Raw genomic sequence first — 18752 nt, 5'->3', positions numbered from 1 at the left:
ATCCATGGCCAGGGGTGTGTGTGTGTGTGTGTTATTTAAATTTTATTTAACCTTTATTTAACTAGGCAAGTCAGTTAAGAACAAATTCTTATTTTCAATGACGGCCTACCAGAAGGCAAAAGGCCTCCTGCGAGGACTGGGGCTGGGATTAAAAATAAAATAAAAATATAGAACAAAACACACACCACGACAAGAGCGACATCATAACACTACATGAAGAGAGACCTAAAACAACAACAGCATGGCAGCAACACAACAACAACAACAACATGGTAGAAACAACATGGGAGCAGCACAACATGGTAGCAGCACAAAACATGGTACAAACATTATTGGGCACGGACAACAGCACAAAGGGCAAGACGGTAGAGACAACAATGATTCATGCAAAGCAGCCACAACTGTCAGTAAGAGTGTCCATCATTGAGTCTTTGAATGAAGAAATAAAACAGTCCAGTTTGAGTGATTTTTGCAGCTCGTTCCAGTCGCTAGCTGCAGCGAACTGAAAAGAGGAGCGACCCAGGGATGTGTGTGCTTTGTGGACCTTTAACAGAAGGTGAATGGCAGAACGGGTGGTGTGTGTGGTGTGTGTGTGCGCGTGTGAGTGTGTGTCTGTGGGTGTGTATTTAAATGTGTGAGCGTATTTGCATGTGCGTGTAATTTTTTGATCGTCACATTTTCCTGTTATTAGTAAAAATGTTTACACCTCACATGTGTTTGGGTTAGTGGTCCTGCTGCTGTGGAAGAGTGACCCTGGAGAGGAGCCATGAGTCATAGTCCTCTCTGGACATCTGGACAACATGCTCCCTGGCTATCTGAAGAGAGAGAGGGAGGGAGAGAGAGGGGAAGAGAGAGTTACCACACACAGTTCTAAAGCATAGTCCACTCTTAAAAGGTGCTATCTAGAATCTAAAAGGGTTATTTGTCTGTCCCCTTTGAAGAACCCTTTTTGGTTCCAGATAGAACTCTTTTGGTTCTAGGTAGAACCTTTTGGGTTACATGTAGAAGCCTTTCCACAGAGGGTTCTACATGGAACCAAAAAGGGTTCTACCTGTAATCAAAAAGGGTTCTCCTATGCCCAAATGAAAAAATACTATTTTATACTATATACTGTAAATACTATAGTAGTGTTTTCGTAGCCTTCACTGGAGTGTTTTTGTGGACTTAAGTCTGCAAAACACTACAGTGAATACTGTAGTATTTACTGTAGTATACTGTAGTATTTACAGTTAACTATAGTATAAATACTGCAGTAAAATAAAACTGTAGTATATACTATAGTAATTATTGTCGTTTTTTACAGCTTGTAGTATACTGTAGTATTTACTGTGGTGTTTTTGGGGTCATTACTGTAGTATTTACTGTAGTGTTCGTGGGGTCATTACTGTCGCATTTACTATAGTGTTTTTGTTATACTATCTTTGACATAGAAGTGGAGGATTTCTCCTTCATGAAAACTACTGGAGGAATACTAAAATAGCAAATTGTCCAGGTAGGTACAGTAGGACTGGTGTCTGAATGGATAAATCAGCGCTTCTGCTCTTTTCTATTACATGTATGGAACACAATATATGGTCTATACTTGCTATGTAGGTTTCTCACTTATGGATGGCACAAATTGCAATATGTGGGAGGGGAACAGGCAGGGTATATTGCCAACCCTTCACACACAACCCTAAGGTAAGCATCTTTATAACCAGTCGGTCTAATTTATCACTCTGAATTCCTGTTATTAACTTATTCCAACTGCTCTGTTCTGGGGCTAGGGGCCATGAAGGCCGTCATCATCGGTGTGTGTGTGTGTGTGTGTGTGTGTGTGTGTGTGTGTGTGTGTGTGTGTGTGTGGAGGGGTAGCAGTCTGTACCTAATCATTAGTCTCAATATGTTGGTTTGGATGGTGGGGGGGAGAGGGATGTTCTGTCTAGTGCAGGAATCATCAACTAGATTCAGCTGCGGGCCAATTTTTTCTTGAGCAGATGGTTGGGGGACTGGAACATAATGACGAATAATTTGTAGACTGCAAATTGACCGCAAGAAGCCCAAACAGATATAATATTTGACTAAAACATATTAATTCAAACCTTGCTTACACTTGTATATGAAATACTTGGGAACAGATTTGACAATTTAAAATCACTCAGAGCTGATATTCTGTTTAAAAATACAATTAAAATAATGTCCAACAAGGAAAAAAAACATGACAAAAATTGGGGGGTCAAATAAAACCACACGCGGGGCCTCCAGGTGGGGAACCCTGGTCTAGTGTCTAGATTCCTACAATGTGTCTGTCTGGTTGCTGCGCATCACCCAGGTGGGTGCTGGATAATTGTTGTGGATGAGGTGAATTCTTGCCTTACAATGTTACACACTTTTAACACTTTAAAAAGCTCTATATAGACAATCTAAATGTAATATGGTAAATCAACAGACACTTTTATTCAAAGCGACTTGTACTTAAAACTTTTGCGGCCTGAAAAGGGACTTGAACCATGGACCATTTGATAAATTAAAATGTAACCATGTCCTAGACAGCCTCCTCTGATTCTGACAATGTTACTTGACCACAATTTGTTCTGTGTTAAACCCCCAAAGCCATGTTTGTTTAGACATCTCTCTGTCCTCAGGTCAATGGGGGTCCAGTTTTCCTTCAACTTCAAAACAACTGATCTGAAGTCCAACACGTAACCATTGCACCACAAGGTCTGGTCATCTAGGGCCTGAAGAATGGTACAGTTCAATGCTCTATGAATTGTTTATTGGGCAAAACATTATGACTGTAATTGAATTCATGGTTGTACTATACATGTACCATAAACAGTTCATGAGTATGTATATGTGAGGTAAGATGCTATTGTCCTAGTCCAAGTAGAGTACTGTTCAAGCTATCCAGGATCTGCCTCCCACAAGGTGGTCAGTTTCTCATGACATAGGCCTCCCTTCCATTTCCTTCCCAAGAGAAAGATAAGGGGGTGTATTCTATTACATGAAAACTGCCTCCCACCGTCTACAGTAGTTACTAAGGACAAGGTGGCGCAACAGTACCGCATCTGACTCCAGATCAGAAGGTTGTGTGTTCACATTGGGCTGGGTGCGCTTGAGCGAATACTGGGCCTGCTCTGACAAGCAAAGGAGATTAATTGGCTGCTGAATTAACACAGGTTTGGAGGCCACTGACAGCTCTCTTATGGGAAGATGTTAATTGGTGTGAAGTACTACTTACATAGTTTTTTGGGGTAACTTTACTATTTATATTTTTGACAACCTTTACTTTTACTTTTTTTTTTTACATTTTTAATGTATCCTTTATTTACTTCACTACAATCCTAACAAAAATAAAAATACTCCATACATTTTCCCTGACACCCAAAAGTACTTGTTACATGATGAATGCTTCAATTTTACTTGAGTAACTTTCTATTAAAAGGTATCTATACTTTTACTCAAGTATGACAATTGGGTACTTTTTCCACCACTGAAACTCATTGCTTACTCTCTCCTCGTCTCATTTTTAAAAACCCATTTGATGAGAAAGCCAGAGGTTCCTCCCATCGGACCTCTTCCTCCAATGGGTTTTGAGAAGGAGATGAGGGGAGAGGATGAGAGGAGGATGACATTAAGATATTCTCTATCTGAGGCAGAGGCATTGCAGTAAGGAAACATGTCTTCAAATAATATTTTGTACACACACAATTATTTCCCCTTTTTAAAATGTTATACATTGTACGTGGCCCAAGCAGAAATCAAACCCACAACTAGCACCATGTTTAAACCAATTGACCAACCAAGAAACAATGCACTTCATTAAACTTCCTTAAACAAATAAAGCATAATAATGAATTCACTATAAATCCATTATTATTTGATGTGTCCTTACCTCAATGGCAACACAGAGGTCAGGTAGGCAGAGCTCCCAGGGCTGTAGACCCCCCAACATCTTCAGGAAGACATGGGGTCGCACCTTGGGGGTCCGCTCATCTGCGAAGCGGCTGAGTTTCTCCAGAACTCGGCTCACCCCTCTGTCCTGAGACACCTCTGGAGGGAGATTGGTCAGTAGAGAGGACAGCCTGGAAGGACAGGATGAAAAATACATACAGTATAAATCATCTATAAATAAACCTGGATGGGACATAGGGCACATTGTAGAGGAGTTCAACTGATTTCACACAAATTTACAAACTGTTGTGCAAACTTTCAAATTGTACACCAACATGCAAAAACGTGCACACACGCACACATTTACCCATGTATGAGTGCACAGTAAAGTTTACAAATGTATGAGTGCACAGTATCGACTCGAAAAAAATAAAGAGTCACACACTGTATATAAGCTCCCAGTAATGTATTGGGTAAACCCTGAAGAAGGCACAGTTAAAGAAACAAAATGGTAGTTTGAGGCCACCCCAAAACAAAATGGTAGTTTGAGGCCACCCCAAAACAAAATGGTAGTTTGAGGCCACCCCACACACAGAAATCCTCCTCCCTCTCATGGTGTAAGTGCTAATTTTTTAGGTGCCGGAGAGCAATACAAACATAGCCGCGGGAAGTGGGGATGCTGCAGCGCCCCCTAAAAAAATAACATTTTCACTAAAGTGAGCAGACCGATATAGACGTCTGCAGTGCGGGCAAAAACATGGGCAAAGACACAAAACCTCCACATCAAATACAAAACAACCACTTTTTGTGAAGTATTAATTTACCATCCTTACAAACCACTTAATGTACATTACTGTATTGTACATAGGCTGGTCATCTAGTTTGTACGTGTAGACTTTCCATCACCATGAAGAAAAACAACACACAATTCAATGATTGAGTACATTGAGACAATGGGACAAATCTACCTTTTTCCCCCAAATTTGTGGTATTTGAATTTGTTGATAAACTGCAGTACAAGATTGTTTGTGTGTGGGACAAAGGGCCAAAATCCAGGATTGTTCCACACAATCTGGTACATGTGGTCACCCTAGTCCCCATGCTTGTCTCAAAGCAGTGCAATGGCACTGTCCCAGGTGCGTAGGCAAGGATCAAGGATGGGCCTAATCAGATTGAGCAAAACCTCCAAAATAATACATTATTAAAAAATAGTAATAAAGAAATATTTTGCAGTGCAAAGAACTACTTGTGGCTAGCAAAAGCTAGTGATGACCTTGGTCTCTATTTGACGTCCTAGGGCAAAGATAGCTGTTGTGAAATGGCATCAGACACACTAGTTAGTCACAGGACTTCGTGGCGCAACGGTAGCGCGTCTGACTCCAGATCAGAAGGTTGCGTGTTCAAATCACGTCGGGGTCAAAAGTTTTATTTGGGAAAACAAACACACATTCCAACATTCCATTCCATGTGATGGGTATTGCAGATGTCATACCACATGTTGTTGTTGCTACAGTCTGTCTCTGGGGGTTTCATGCCGGTGACCCGTGGGGTCACATGACGAGGGATGAGGTGAGAGTGGGTCACATGACACAGGGCTTGGAACCTCTGGATGCCACTCTCGAGCCTCTTCCTGTGCAGAGAGGGAGTACAGAGAGAAAATGAAGAGAGAAGAGAGTAGTCATGCAGAGAGGGGGAAAGAGAGACGGGGTGGGCACAGTGAGAGCAAAGAAAGGGAGGGGATATACCGTAATAAGATGCATACAGGAGAGATACTTAATCCTCTGACATTAACCATATAATTAGATAACAGGGTGCAATGGGGAAATGTAAAATGAGTTATGTTTATATTTAGTTTAGAATGATCAACACAATGTTTAGCATAAGGTACCTGGAGTTTCTGTAAAAAAAAAATCAAAAATCTCTGTAAAAATTTCTGTAAAAAAAAAAATCAAAAATCTTTTGCAGTAATTAGTTGGTTGTAATTTTGGGTAGAGCAGACATTTCCATGTGTTTTTGTTAGCTGCATGTGTGACATAACTCCCCCAGTCCTATTTATGATATAATTTACGAAGATTTTTTTTTAAATCAATTAGTATATTTGAGTTTAACCACAATGTTTGTTGTATTATTTGTTTTGTGTTTTCTGGTGGATTAAATTTAAATTGCAACCAACTTTCTATGGCTTGTTTTAAAAATAGCGACATTTGGGAGATTATTTTCTCTTCAAATAACTGAAAGTGAGAGGTTGTAATCTGAATAAAGGGAAAAGGGCCATTCTTGAAAATAGGGTGAGACATTCATAGTGTTTTTGCTAGAGAACCAGTTTGGATTTAAGTATTACTTTTATATGACTGAAGCCTTTAGTGAGAAGTCTAATGTTTTAATATTTAATCATTTCTGCCCTCCGAATTCATATTCATTATATAAATAGGCCCAATTAACTTTGTCTGGCTTGCCGTTCCAAATAAAATAGAATATTGTTTTCTCATATAATAAAAAAAATGTTCGCTAGGTGTAGGCAAGACCATAAGCAAATAGGTAAACTGGGATATGACTAAAAAGTTAATCAGGGTGATTTATCCACAAATACAGGTATTTACCTTTCCATGGTAGCAAGATCTTATATATTTTTGCTAACTTTCTATAAAAATGTATTGGAGTGAGATTATTTATTTATTTCGGGATATGTATACCAAGTATATCCACATCACCATCCACATCAACATTTTATAGGTAAACTACACGGTAATGTAAAACTTGTATTTTTTAGTGATCCAACACGTAATATATATTTAACCATCGAAAGGCGACTGGGAATATGGCCGAATACAAACAGTGTAGTTATTCCCTACGCAAGGCAATCAAACAAGCAAAATGTGGGTATTGAGTGGAATCGCAATTCAATGGCTCAGACACGAGACGCATGTGGCAGGGTCTACAGACAATCACAGACTGCAAAAGGAAAACCAGCCACGACACGGACACCGACGTCTTGCTCCCAGACAAACTAAACACCTTCTTTGCCCGCTTTGAGGATAATACAGTGCCACCGACATGGCCCGCTACCAAGGACTGTGGGCTCTCCTCCTCCGTGGCTGACGTGAGTAAGACATTTAAACATGTTAACCCTCGCAAGGCTGCCGGCCCAGACGGCATACCTAGCCGCGTCCTCAGAGCATGCGCAGACCAGCTGACTGGTGTGTTTACGGACATATTCAATCTCTCCCTATCCCCGTCTGTTGTCCCCACATGCTTCAAGATGGCCACCATTGTTCCTGTACCCAAGAATGCAAAGGTAACTGAATGCCCCGTAGCACTCACTTCTGTCATCATGAAGTGCTTTGAAAGACTAGGTAAGGATCACATCACCTCCACCTTACCTGTCACCCTAGACCCACTTCAATTTGCTTACAGTCCCAATAGGTTCACAGACAATGCAATCGCCATAACACCGCCCTATCCCATCTGGACAAGAGGAATACCTATGTAAGAACGCTGTTCATTGACTACAGCTCAGCATTCAACACCATAGTACCCTCCAAGCTCATCATTAAGCTTGAGGCCCTGGGTCTCAACCCTGCCCTGCGCAATTAGGTCCTGGACTTCCTGACGGGCCACCCCCAGTTGGTGAAGGTAGGAAACAACATCTCCACTTTGCTGATCCTCAACACTGGGTTCCTACAAGGGTGCATGCTCAGCCCCCTCCTGTAGTCCCTGTTCACCCATGACTGCGTGGTCATGCATGCCTCCAACTCAATCATCAAGTTTGCAGACAACACAACGGTAGTAGGCTTGATTACCAACAAGGAATAGACAGCCGACAGGGAGGAGGCGAGGTCTCTCGGAATGTGGTGTCAGGAAAATAACCTCTCACTTATCATCAACAAAACAAAGGAGATGATTGTGGACTTCAGGAAACAGCAGAGGGAGCACCCCCCTATCCACATCGACCATACAGCAGTGGAGAAGGTGGAAAGATTTATGTTTCTCGGCGTACACATCACGGACAAACTGAAATGGTCCACCCACACAGACAGTGTGGTGAAGAAGGCGCAACATCACCTGAAGAAATTTGGCTTGTCACCTAAAACCCTCACAAACTTTTACAGATGCACAATTGAGAGCATCCTGTCGGGCTGTATCACCGGCTGGTATGGCAACTGCACCGCCCACAACCTATGCCACTCTGTTATTGCTCATCCATATATTTATATATTCTTATTCCTTTACTTAGATTTGTGTGTATTTGGAATATGTTGTGGAATTGTTAGATATTACTGAACTAGAAGTGCAAGCATTTCACTACACTCACAATAACATCTGCTTACCATGTTTATGTGACCAATAACATTTGCTTTATAGTACACTTATCAGTATTAGGTTGTCTGCTTCTTTCCCCAGAGAAAGACATGGGCAAATTCTATGAAACAGTCTCATACTGCCTGGTTAGTTACCTATGACCTTGTGGTGTGGTTGTTCAGAGACCAACTCACCTCATTGGACATATTTAGCAGATGCACTTATCCACAGCAACTTACAGTAGATGACTGCATACATTTTAAATATGTGTTTGTACTGGTCCCCTGTGGAAATCAAACCCACAATCCTGGCATTGCAAGTGCCATGCTCTACCAACTGAGCCACATGGGACTAGTGCTGGTCAGAGCAGGCCCAGTTTTCATTCATGCTTAAAAACATTAATCCTGACATGATTTGAATGCGCAACTTTCTGAGCTTGAGTCCGACGCATTACTGTTGCACCACAAGGTCCTGCGTAAGTAGACTGCTTGATATCCTTCTGCTGGGAATGAGAAAGTGAACACCATGTGAGGATCAGAACTTCGAGAGGCCTGATAGCACACCACCAGACTTTGTGGTGCAACAGTAGCACGTCTGACTCTAGATCGCAAGGTTACGTGTTCAAATCATGTCGTGGTCAATGGTTTTTAGACTAAAAACTGACCAGCACTAGAGATGAATTGGTCATTGAACAAACATGGCTTTAGAAGACAACACAAGCAGGCTTCTCTCTCTGAGGAAGAAGGGCAAAAGTCAGATTGGAGCACACTGGTCTAAGGCGCGGTATCTCAGTGCAAGAGGTGTCACTACAGTCCCTGGTTTGAATCCAGGCTGTATCACATCTGGCTGTGATTGGGAGTCCCATAGGGCGGTGCACAATTGGCAGGGGTAGGCCCTCATTGTAAATAAGAATTTGTTCTTAACTGACTTGCCTTAGTTAAACTAATATAAACTTTTGTGGAGGTGAGTTGTTGTGACCAGATCTAGACTGTCTGAGAAGGGATAGTCACCTGGCATTGTGGTCCAGACTGTCACTGAAGATCTGGGCCAGCTCCTCTGCTCTCTCCTCATAGGCTGTCCTCATATCCCACAGCATGGACCTCTTACTGCTGATCAACTCACTGGTGGCTGACAGTGGCTTGGCAGGACAACTATACAGAGAGAGAGAGAGAGAGAGAAAAAAGATAATTACTTGAAACATTTGGACACATATTTCCCTCAGATTACACAGATCCACAAAGAATTTGAAAACAAATATAATTTTGATAAACTCCCATATCTATTGGGTGAAATATTTGCAATCACAGCAGCAAGATTTGTGACCTGTTGCCACAAGAAAAGGGCAACCAGTGAGAACAAACAACATTGTAAATACAACCCACATTTATGTTGATTTATTTTCCCTTTTGTACTAGTATATAGACATAATACGACATTTGAAATGTCTTTACTATTTTGGAACTTTTGTGTAAAGTGTAATGTTTACTGTTAATTTTTTATTGTTGATTTCACTTCTGTTAATGATCTATTTCACATGCTTTGGCAATGTAAACATATGTTTCCCATGCCAATAAAGCCCTTAAATTGAATTGAGAGACAGAGAGAGAGACAGAATGACTTTGCAATACAAAAACATCACATGTACACTGCATTCAGAAAGTATTTAGACCCCTTGACTTCTTCCACATTTTCCAGTTTTATTTCGTCATCATACTAAACACAATGTCCCATAAGGACAATGTCCCATAAGGACATGTTCGCAAATGTATAAAAAGAAAAGAAAAGGGAAATATCACATTTACATAAGTATTCAGACCCTTTACTCAGTACTTTGTTGAAGCACCTTTGGCAGCGATTACAGTCTTGAGTCTTCTTAGGTATGAAGCTACAAGCGTGGCACACCTGTATTTAGGGAGTTTTTCCCATTATTGTCTGCAGATCATCTCAAGCTCTCTCAGGTTGGATGGGGAGCGTCGCTGCACAGCTATTTTCAGGTCTCTCCAGAGATGTTCAATTGTGTTCTGGCTGGGCCACTCAAGGATATTCAGAGACTTGTCCCGAAGCCACTCCTGCGTTGTCTTGGCTGTGTGTGCTTAGAGTCATCGTCCTGTAAGAAGGTGAAGCCTTGCCCCAGACTGAGGTCCAGAGCGCTCTGAAGCAGGTTTTCATTAAGGATCTCTCTGTACTTTGCTCCGTTCATCTTTCCCTCGATCCTGACTAGTCTCCCAGTCCCTGCTGCTGAAAAACATCCCCATAGCATTATGCTGCCACCACCATGCTTCACCGTAGGGATGATGCCAGGTTTCCTCCAGATATGGACCTTGGCAATCAGGCCAAAGAGTTCAATCTTGGTTTCATCAGACCAGAGAATCTTGTTTCTCATGGTCTGAGAGTCCTTTAGGTGCCTTTTGGCACACTCCAAGTGGGCTGTCATGTGCCTTTTACTTTTTCCGTCTGGCCACTCTACCATAAAGGCCTGATTGGTGGAGTGCTGCAGAGTTGGTTGTCCTCCTGGAAGGTTCTCCCATCTCCAAAGAGGAACAATGGAGCTCTGTCAGTGATCATCGTCACCTCCCTAACCATGATTCTTCGTCACCTCCCTGACCAAGGCCTTTCTCCTCCGATTGCTCAGTTTGGCCGTGCGGTCAGCTGTAGGCAGAGTCTTGGTGGTTCCAAACTTCTTCCATTTAAGAATGAGGGAGGCCACTGTGTTCTTGGGGACCTTCAATGCTTCAGACATTTTTTGGTACCCTTCTCCAGATCTGTGCCTCGACACAATCCTGTCTCTGAGCTCTACGGACAATTCCTTCGACCTCATGGCTTGGTTTTTGCTCTGACATGCACTGCCAACTGTGGGACCTTATATAGACAGGTGTGTGCCTTTCCAAATCATGTCCAATCACTTGAATTTACCACAGGTGGACTCCAATCAAGTTGTAGAAACATCTCAAGGTTGATCAATGGAAACAGGATGCACCTGAGCTCAATTACGAGCCTCATAGCAATGGGTCTGAATGTTTTTGTTTAAATGTGAACAATTTTTAAAAAACTGTTTTCGGTTTGTCATTATGGGGTATTGTGTGTAGATTGATGAGGGAAAAAATAAACTTCTTCCATTTTAGAATAAGGCTGTAACGTAACAAAATGTAGAAGAAATCAAGGGGTCTGAATACTTTCTGAATGCACTGAAATTACACACAATGCAGGCTTAGCAAGGAAACTTAATATACTGTATATGTATTTTTTTATACAATACCATGATTGATAGATTGATTGACTGATTGAGTTGTTGTGACTAGAGCTAGATAGACAGTGGCTTTAGCAGGACAACTATACACAGAGACAGAGACAAGGCTTGTTTTCAATACAACACAGTTACACTCAATGCAATATGATACTCACTGTAATGCAGTATAGTAAAATAGTGTTGGCAACATTTTCTGTCTGCAAAATAGCTCTTACTCGCAAACCTGACCTACTTGACCTCTTCTGGTGCAAAGCGCCTCAGCTTTCAACAAGGAAAAGTTCCCAAAACAAACTTAACATTTAAAACAGACAGGGCAGGACAGAACTTATATTTATTCTGCAGCTGGTAGAACGGTAGAAAAGTAGTAGTAATTTGAGTTTAGGTGTAGCAAGCCAACCTTTTGGGTCTTGGTGTGTCTTTGGTCTTGGGGCGTGTTGTGTTGTCCCCTCTCTGAGGGGTGGGTTGGGTAGGTGGCCTGTTGTGTGAGGGAACAAATCCGTTACTATTTAGTTAGGGCGTATAGTTATTTAGGGTGTTTACATATTAGATCACCCTCTCACCCTGGGGTCTGGTGTTAACAAATGGGATTGAAGTCTGCGTGGAAATGCAAATGTTTAATTGCTAACCTGGTCACCATTGGGTCGGCATGACATGATAATGCTTTTACTTTTACTCAGTCAACATCACGTAATCATCCACTAGCTCAATTCCAACACACACAGCCATTTATGAATTTGTTCATTCCAGAGATAACTTGTCTTGGTACCCACTTTAATCTATTGCCGAGTAAAGGAGAAGAGAGGAGCAGGAGAGTAAGGGATGAAAGCGGAAAGAGCAAATCCAGAGGAGTAGTAACCAGAAAGGGGAGTGGAATGTGGCTAGGCCTCGGGGGGCGTTACCGGTATCCAACAGTCAAAGTGGCGTCGCCATGAATCTGCTCTGGATCACCGAAGTCTTTGGTGACACTCTGGTGGACTTCCTCCAGCAGCTTCTGAAGGTCTGGGAGGAGAGGCAGTAAACATGAACAGTGACAACATTATAAGGACAACGTTTTGTTCTTCTCTCTGTAGCCTAAAGGACTCACGTCTCACAGGTGTCACCGCTAAACGGTTATCTTAATTTTTTATTTTTTTTAGAGAGACGATTCAACAAAGAAATGATTTACTTTTTTTAAAGGAGCAAAATCATAATGTCAAATAGTAGGCTATTTAATGAGAAAATCAAAAGTTGTCATCCAGTGTCCCTCAGTTCAGAGTAATTGCCAGAAGGACTTGCCAGAGGATGGCACTTGCAATGCCAGGGTTGTGGGTGCAATTCCCACATGGGGACCGGTATTAAAATGTATGCACTCTGGATGTGTCTACTAAATGACTAAAATGTAAATGTCAGGAGTGTAAAGTTTTATGAGACAAAAATGATCCCCTAGCTCCCTCTGCTGTTCAGATGCAGTAATGAATTCAAAGTCAGTTCAGATGAACAGAGATTGTTGGCTACAGAACAAGATCTCTTTGAAACACACTATGGTGGAATACATCACAAGTGACACACATAAAATGACATTGCACTAAATCTTCATAAAGCACTCGAATAGAATGGAATACATTAATCAAAATATGAAAATACACCAACTAGAATTATGCAACTTATATTATGTGAGACACAATTAATCACGTGGTGATTAAATGTGCTTAGATACCTCATAGGAAAAACCCCACCATAAAACACACCGTCAAAAATGATAATAGCCAATCATTGTAACCAATTGTTCTGGCTTTAGATTTAATATAATTTTATAATTAGCTCATAATTTAAATGTATTATCTTTTATGCAAATAGTCAAATAATGAGTGCTCAAATGTTGATTCCTTTTTCATCAAAGAGTTTTTAAAATGAAAGAAAAGAAAGCCCCTCCCTTCACCCAGAGGGTGCTATTCAGGACGCATTCTTCTTCTTTTTTTCAGGTAGAAATGTGCCTTGGGGCGGGCGGAGTGAGTGAGCTCAGCTGAATATCTCTGGTGCCCAATTTCTGGATTTGAGGCATAACTCTGTGGATTACGGAGAAGAGCAGTTAATTGCTTTAACCTATGAGGAGTAGGGGGAGCGGGGGGTTACGACAACAAACTGACGATGACTCGGGAAAACAAAACTAGTCTTTCGTCAGAATGTGATAGCATAACGAAGGCTCTGATCGCTCTTGGATAGATCCGTTGACTAACTATCCTCCAGATTTGATGCAAAGCACTCTGAGAAGCCAGAGCTGGAGAGTAGTGAGGTAGTGAGGGCCCTTTAGTGACCTGACTACAGTGACCAGGGTAGAAAGCAGCAGTGTTGTGATGGGCTTCATTGCTGGAACAGCATTGGGAGGAAATCAACCCAAAGGAACCAATGCAAAGCTCTGAGAGCGAGTCTTTCCACCCTGGCATGCGCAATACAGACAAGTCTGGAGGCTTTCTCTCTCTCACTTCTGACTCCTATACTGCATCTGAAATGGCGCTCTATTCCCTACATAGCGCACTACATTTGACAAGAGCCCAATGTGCCCTACAGAGGGATTTGGGTGCCATATCAGATGCAGTGTAAGAGTCAGAAGTGACGTGTTGTACGAGGAAAACATCCCTTCAAAAACAAACATTTCACTTTGAGCCCAGGGTGTGTGTCATATCACGATCACGTCAGAAGGAAGAGCTGTTCCTATGACAACGGGATCCGGGTGTTTGGGTTCTGTGTGTAGATGTGTGTGTGTGTGTGGGGGTCTTTGGGTTCTGTGCGCACGCCGCAGATGTTCCTGCAGAGTGACAGGGCTGATGGGAAACAGATAGGGCTCATTCTGGCTCCAAAAATGCAGAACCAGATGACATGGAGTAACGAGCGGGCCCCGGCACACACGTCACCTCACACACACACACACACACACACACACACACACACACACACACACACACACACACACACACACACAGTGAGCTGACAGAGAGCTAAAAAAAGGAGCCGGAATATAACACACAGAAAGATGAGGAAAGAGGCGTTTGCTCCACAAAACAACCCCATTGAACACAGACACAACCTTCACACACACTACCCCTCAGGTTTCACCATATTGCACCCATTTTTAACCACAGAGAACCCTCTGAATATTACATACAAGACTATTTACTTACACTCTGACATGGGCAGCTCTGTCTCGGAGTCCCCTCCTGCTCCTGGTTGCTCCGCACTATCCTGGCTGGCTCCAGTGGCAGTCACTATAGCTCTAGTTAATGTTGCTCCAGTGTCTTCTATCCCAGGGCCCAGGGAGGACAGGCTGCCCAGAAGGGTAGGGGTGGTGAGGGCTGAGGAGGAGGCTACGCTCAGGGAGGACCCCTTCAACAGGTACAGACGACCAGAGGAGGAGCGGGAGGGCCTGGAGCCTGTTCTACGTGGCTGGGGGATGAGGTGAGAAGGAGGTGTCAGAGGGGATTTCCACACATAGATTTTCATAAAAGTGCACCTAGAGCCTTGCATATGCACAGGCACACAGAGACTCACGTACATACACAGACAGACAGGCATGCAGACAAGGCATGCAGGCAAGCAGACACACACAACACACACACAAACACATCTCTCCTTGGCTGAGGACATATGAGAATTTGCAGAGGAAACAGTCACGTATTTCCCTTTCCTCTCTCCATCTCTTTTTCTCTCTCCCCTGTGCCCTTCCCTCTCTCCAGCCTGTCTATCAGTGTGTGTGTGCGTGTGTGTGTGTGTGTGTGTGTGAGAGAGAGCAGGAGATGAGAGGAGCACAAGACTTCAGCTGCAACAGTTCTCAGCTCTCCTAATGTCCTCTACTGCCACAGACACACACAGGCAAGCATCCCCAAGGAGTGTGTATGTGTCTGGCTGGAAGTGTGTATGTGTCTGGCTGTGTGAGTGTGCGACAAATGTCTATGTATGGGTATGTGTGTATGTGTGTGTGTATGTGTGTGTATGTGTGTGTGTTGTACGGCTTGTTTTGCCTCCTCTGAGCAGGTAATATGACTTTAAGTGACAACCCTTTTAAGGACACAACCCCAGAATTAAACTCAAGAGGTGGATAGGCACAGAGAGATAAAAGAAAAGACCAAGAAGACCTTTTGCAGAGACACAAACTGGTCCCATTTGGTCTCTATGGCTCTCTCTTTATTCAGGGTCTTTAGGGTGGTTTTTCCTTGGCCAGGGTCCCTGGGTAACAGGAAAAAATAAGTGTTTAGCGGGGTTGGGTGTGTGTGAGTTGAGACACATTCATCACACCGCAACATTCCTTGTCCCCACCACCCAGCCTTGGAGTGGGGACAAAGAGAGGCATGCACACATACGCAGCCTTGGAATGGCAAGACCCTGACAAATCACAATTCACTACCTTGATTTTTTTTTAATCACTGCACACACATGATTACATCCAGGTTGTGAAGGTAGGAAACATCATCTCCACTGATCCTTTTTTTTATTTTACCTTTATTTAACTAGGCAAGTCAGTTAAGAACAAATTCTTACTTTCAATGATGGCCTAGGACCAGTGGGTTAACTGCCTTGTTCAGGGGCAGAATGACAGATTTTTTCCTTGTCAGCTCAGGGATTCGATCTTGCAACCTTTACTAGTTACTAATCCAACGCTACCTGGGGCCCCACAAGGGTGTGTGCTCAGTCTCCACCTGTACTCCCTTGAAAGAAAATGTGATTTTCTTTCAAAAACAAGGACATTTCTAAGTGACCCCAAACATTTGAACGTTAGTGTACATATCTGGCATTACTCATCTCATTTGTTTATACTGTATTCTATACTATTCTACTGTATCTTAGTCACATAATAATGTTTACATATCTGGCATTGCTCATCTCATGTGGATATACTGTTTTCTCTACGGTATCTCATTAGACTTAAATTTTTTTACATATCTTGCGTTACTCATCTCATATGCATATACTGTTTTCTATACTATTCTACTGTATCTTAGTCCGTTCCACTCTGACATCCCTCGTCCATATGTATATAGTCTTAATTCATTCCTACTTACATTTGTGTGTCTGGGGCGGCAGGTAGCCTAGTGGTTTGAGCCAACAACCAAAAGGTTGCTGGATCAAATCCCTGAGCTGACAAGGTAAGTCTGTTGTTCTGGCCCTGAACAAGGCAGTTAACCCACTGTTCCCTGGTTATGCTGCCATAGTAAATAAGAATTTGTTCTTAACTCACGTACCTAGTATAATAAAAAATTATTGGTTGTGTAATTTGTTAGATATTATGCTGTCGGAGCTAGAAACATAAACATTTCGCTACATCTGCTAATCACGTGTATGCGACCAATAAAATTCGATTTTGATGGAAACCGCTGTAGAACTATAATAACCTTGTGATATGATTTCAGTCTCTCTCTGTAATACGTCTACTGTATAATTTCTCCCATAAAGCTTAAACTGATAGGAAATGTGATTCAGAGCAGAGTCAGTGAGGACGGAAGGGCCTCAAGGCAGTTACTTGCAATACTCTGAGGAGCGCTTTAGTGACATACTGTTTTCTGCCTTCCATCCCTCTCCGCTCCCTCCTCTTTTCCTTCCTTTCCCATCACTAATTCAACACTTCCAGAGAGAGATGGGTGATGATTTCCTAATACATTCTACCAAGCCCCATTGTGAGAGCAGAGCACAGAGACAGCGCTTTATACATTTCCTGAATCCATCCATTCTGCCTCTCAGTGTCTCGTCTGACACCTTCAGAAGCAGAGCATTCAAATCGTTAGCTTTTCAGGCTACTCATTCCCACTTCCATATTAGGAAAGAGAGACAAATATAGAGGGATTGAAAATGTGAAAAGAAGAAAAAGAGGTAGAGACGAGAGAAGATGGGAAGGCTGCAGTCAGAGCAAGAGTGAACGATGAAAAAAAGAGTGAGAGGAAGAGAAAGTGTCAGAAAGAGAAAATGAGATTGAGAGAGAGGAAGAAATCTATATCCTCGGTGTATCATGATAATAGTATTGTCAGTGAAAGGAATGGATATGGTTATGACAGTGGGTTTGAGTTATGTTTATGCAGCTTGGTGCTGTACAGCATGGCAGAGTAGGGTGGCTTTTCTACTCAATCTCTGTCTCCTCCCTTCCTGTGTTGGGTCAGTATCAGGGTAGGTATATAGTGAACCTGAGGGGACGTGGAGATAGAGGAATGCAATCTCCTCTCTCGGCTCTACCCCCCGAGGGTTTGGTTTATAGTTCATTTACCACTGTCCGTCTGCCTCAGCCCCAGGCTTCCTGTATGAACCACACTCATGTCTGAGCCTCTGTTCCAATATCCTTACTAGCATTGCGCCTCCTGTAGAATGAAACAATTTATTGGGCATTCTAAGTGATAAACTTCTGTCCAAAAAACATTCCTTTACCCCAGGATACTTCAACGGGTGACTATCCTGGGGGAAAAGGGCTCTGATGAAGGCGATTCATGCCGAAACGTAGCCGATTGTTTTCTTGTCCTGTCAATAAATCTGATGTATGCAGCAACATAGTGCTCCTTTTTCTTCATTGTCCTGGATAGTCAACAGTTGTAATATCCTCTGGTAAGTAATGTTTTGGGGATTTTCAAGTCCCTCAGTCGGGCACCTGATTTCCCCTTTTCCTTTAAGATGGGCTGAAGCACGTTTGGGTATGCCTTCTTTCCATTGATATGCTACTGTAACATAGCCTGTGTCTCTACAGCCTGAAGTGAACGGTGGCTCTGTGGCTGACTCAGAGGTGATTGGGATATGTTACAGATGCCGTGTGTTGTGATGGTGAACTGAAACACAACATACTGCCCTTCTCTACGGGTTGAGTAGGTTACTTTCAAAATGTAATCTGTTACAGTTACTAGTTACCTGTCCAAAATTGTAACCAGTAATGTAGTTTTTGGATTACCCAAACTCAGTAACATACTCTGATTACTTTTTTGATTACTTTCCCCTTAAGGGGCATCTGAAGAAGACAAAAAGGATCCATCAAATGCATTTGTTGTGCCATCATAGTGGTCTCTAACTTGTGGCCAGACTCACTCAGGTGGAACAAACTTAAACTTGTGCTTTTTTTACATGTTGAATTAAATGCCATTGAGAAAACAGAAATGTGTCATAATGTATTTTTCACAAACATCCTTTCTGAATTAAAAAGTAAGCCAATCATCTAGTTTTTCAAAAGTATCTGTAATCTGATTACAATATTTTGGCTGGAAACGTAACTGATTACAGTTACAGTTTTATGGGTAATCAGACAACATGTGATCAGTTACTCTCCAACCCTGGTCAAAACTGTGATTCAGTCCTGGCCTCTGCCCTTTCACGATGTAGCAGCAACACAATA

General features: G+C 42.4%; 1 protein-coding gene and 1 non-coding gene across 2 annotated transcripts in view; one reads left to right on the top strand and one right to left on the bottom strand.

The window, feature by feature from the left end:
• Positions 1-722: 722 nt before the first annotated feature.
• Positions 723-18752, bottom strand: part of LOC135528270 (coiled-coil domain-containing protein 60-like) — a 39949-nt gene continuing 21919 nt past the window's right edge. Inside the window, exons 6-12 of the mRNA XM_064957639.1 lie at positions 15529-15619; positions 14578-14839; positions 12319-12418; positions 9183-9323; positions 5366-5503; positions 3875-4064; positions 723-815 (exon numbers count right to left, since the gene is read on the bottom strand). Of these exons, the coding sequence (XP_064813711.1) occupies positions 723-815; positions 3875-4064; positions 5366-5503; positions 9183-9323; positions 12319-12418; positions 14578-14839; positions 15529-15619 (1015 nt within the window). The remainder of the gene's footprint in view (positions 816-3874; positions 4065-5365; positions 5504-9182; positions 9324-12318; positions 12419-14577; positions 14840-15528; positions 15620-18752) is intronic.
• trnaw-cca (transfer RNA tryptophan (anticodon CCA)) lies at positions 5221-5292 on the top strand. The gene has a single exon. It is a non-coding gene; the product is annotated as a tRNA-Trp (tRNA).

This window comes from Oncorhynchus masou, chromosome 1, assembly GCF_036934945.1.
Source record: "Oncorhynchus masou masou isolate Uvic2021 chromosome 1, UVic_Omas_1.1, whole genome shotgun sequence".
NCBI classification, from domain to species: domain Eukaryota; kingdom Metazoa; phylum Chordata; class Actinopteri; order Salmoniformes; family Salmonidae; genus Oncorhynchus; species Oncorhynchus masou.
The sequence above is the reverse complement of the archived record's forward strand: the minus strand, read 5'-3'. Positions and strand labels throughout refer to the sequence as shown.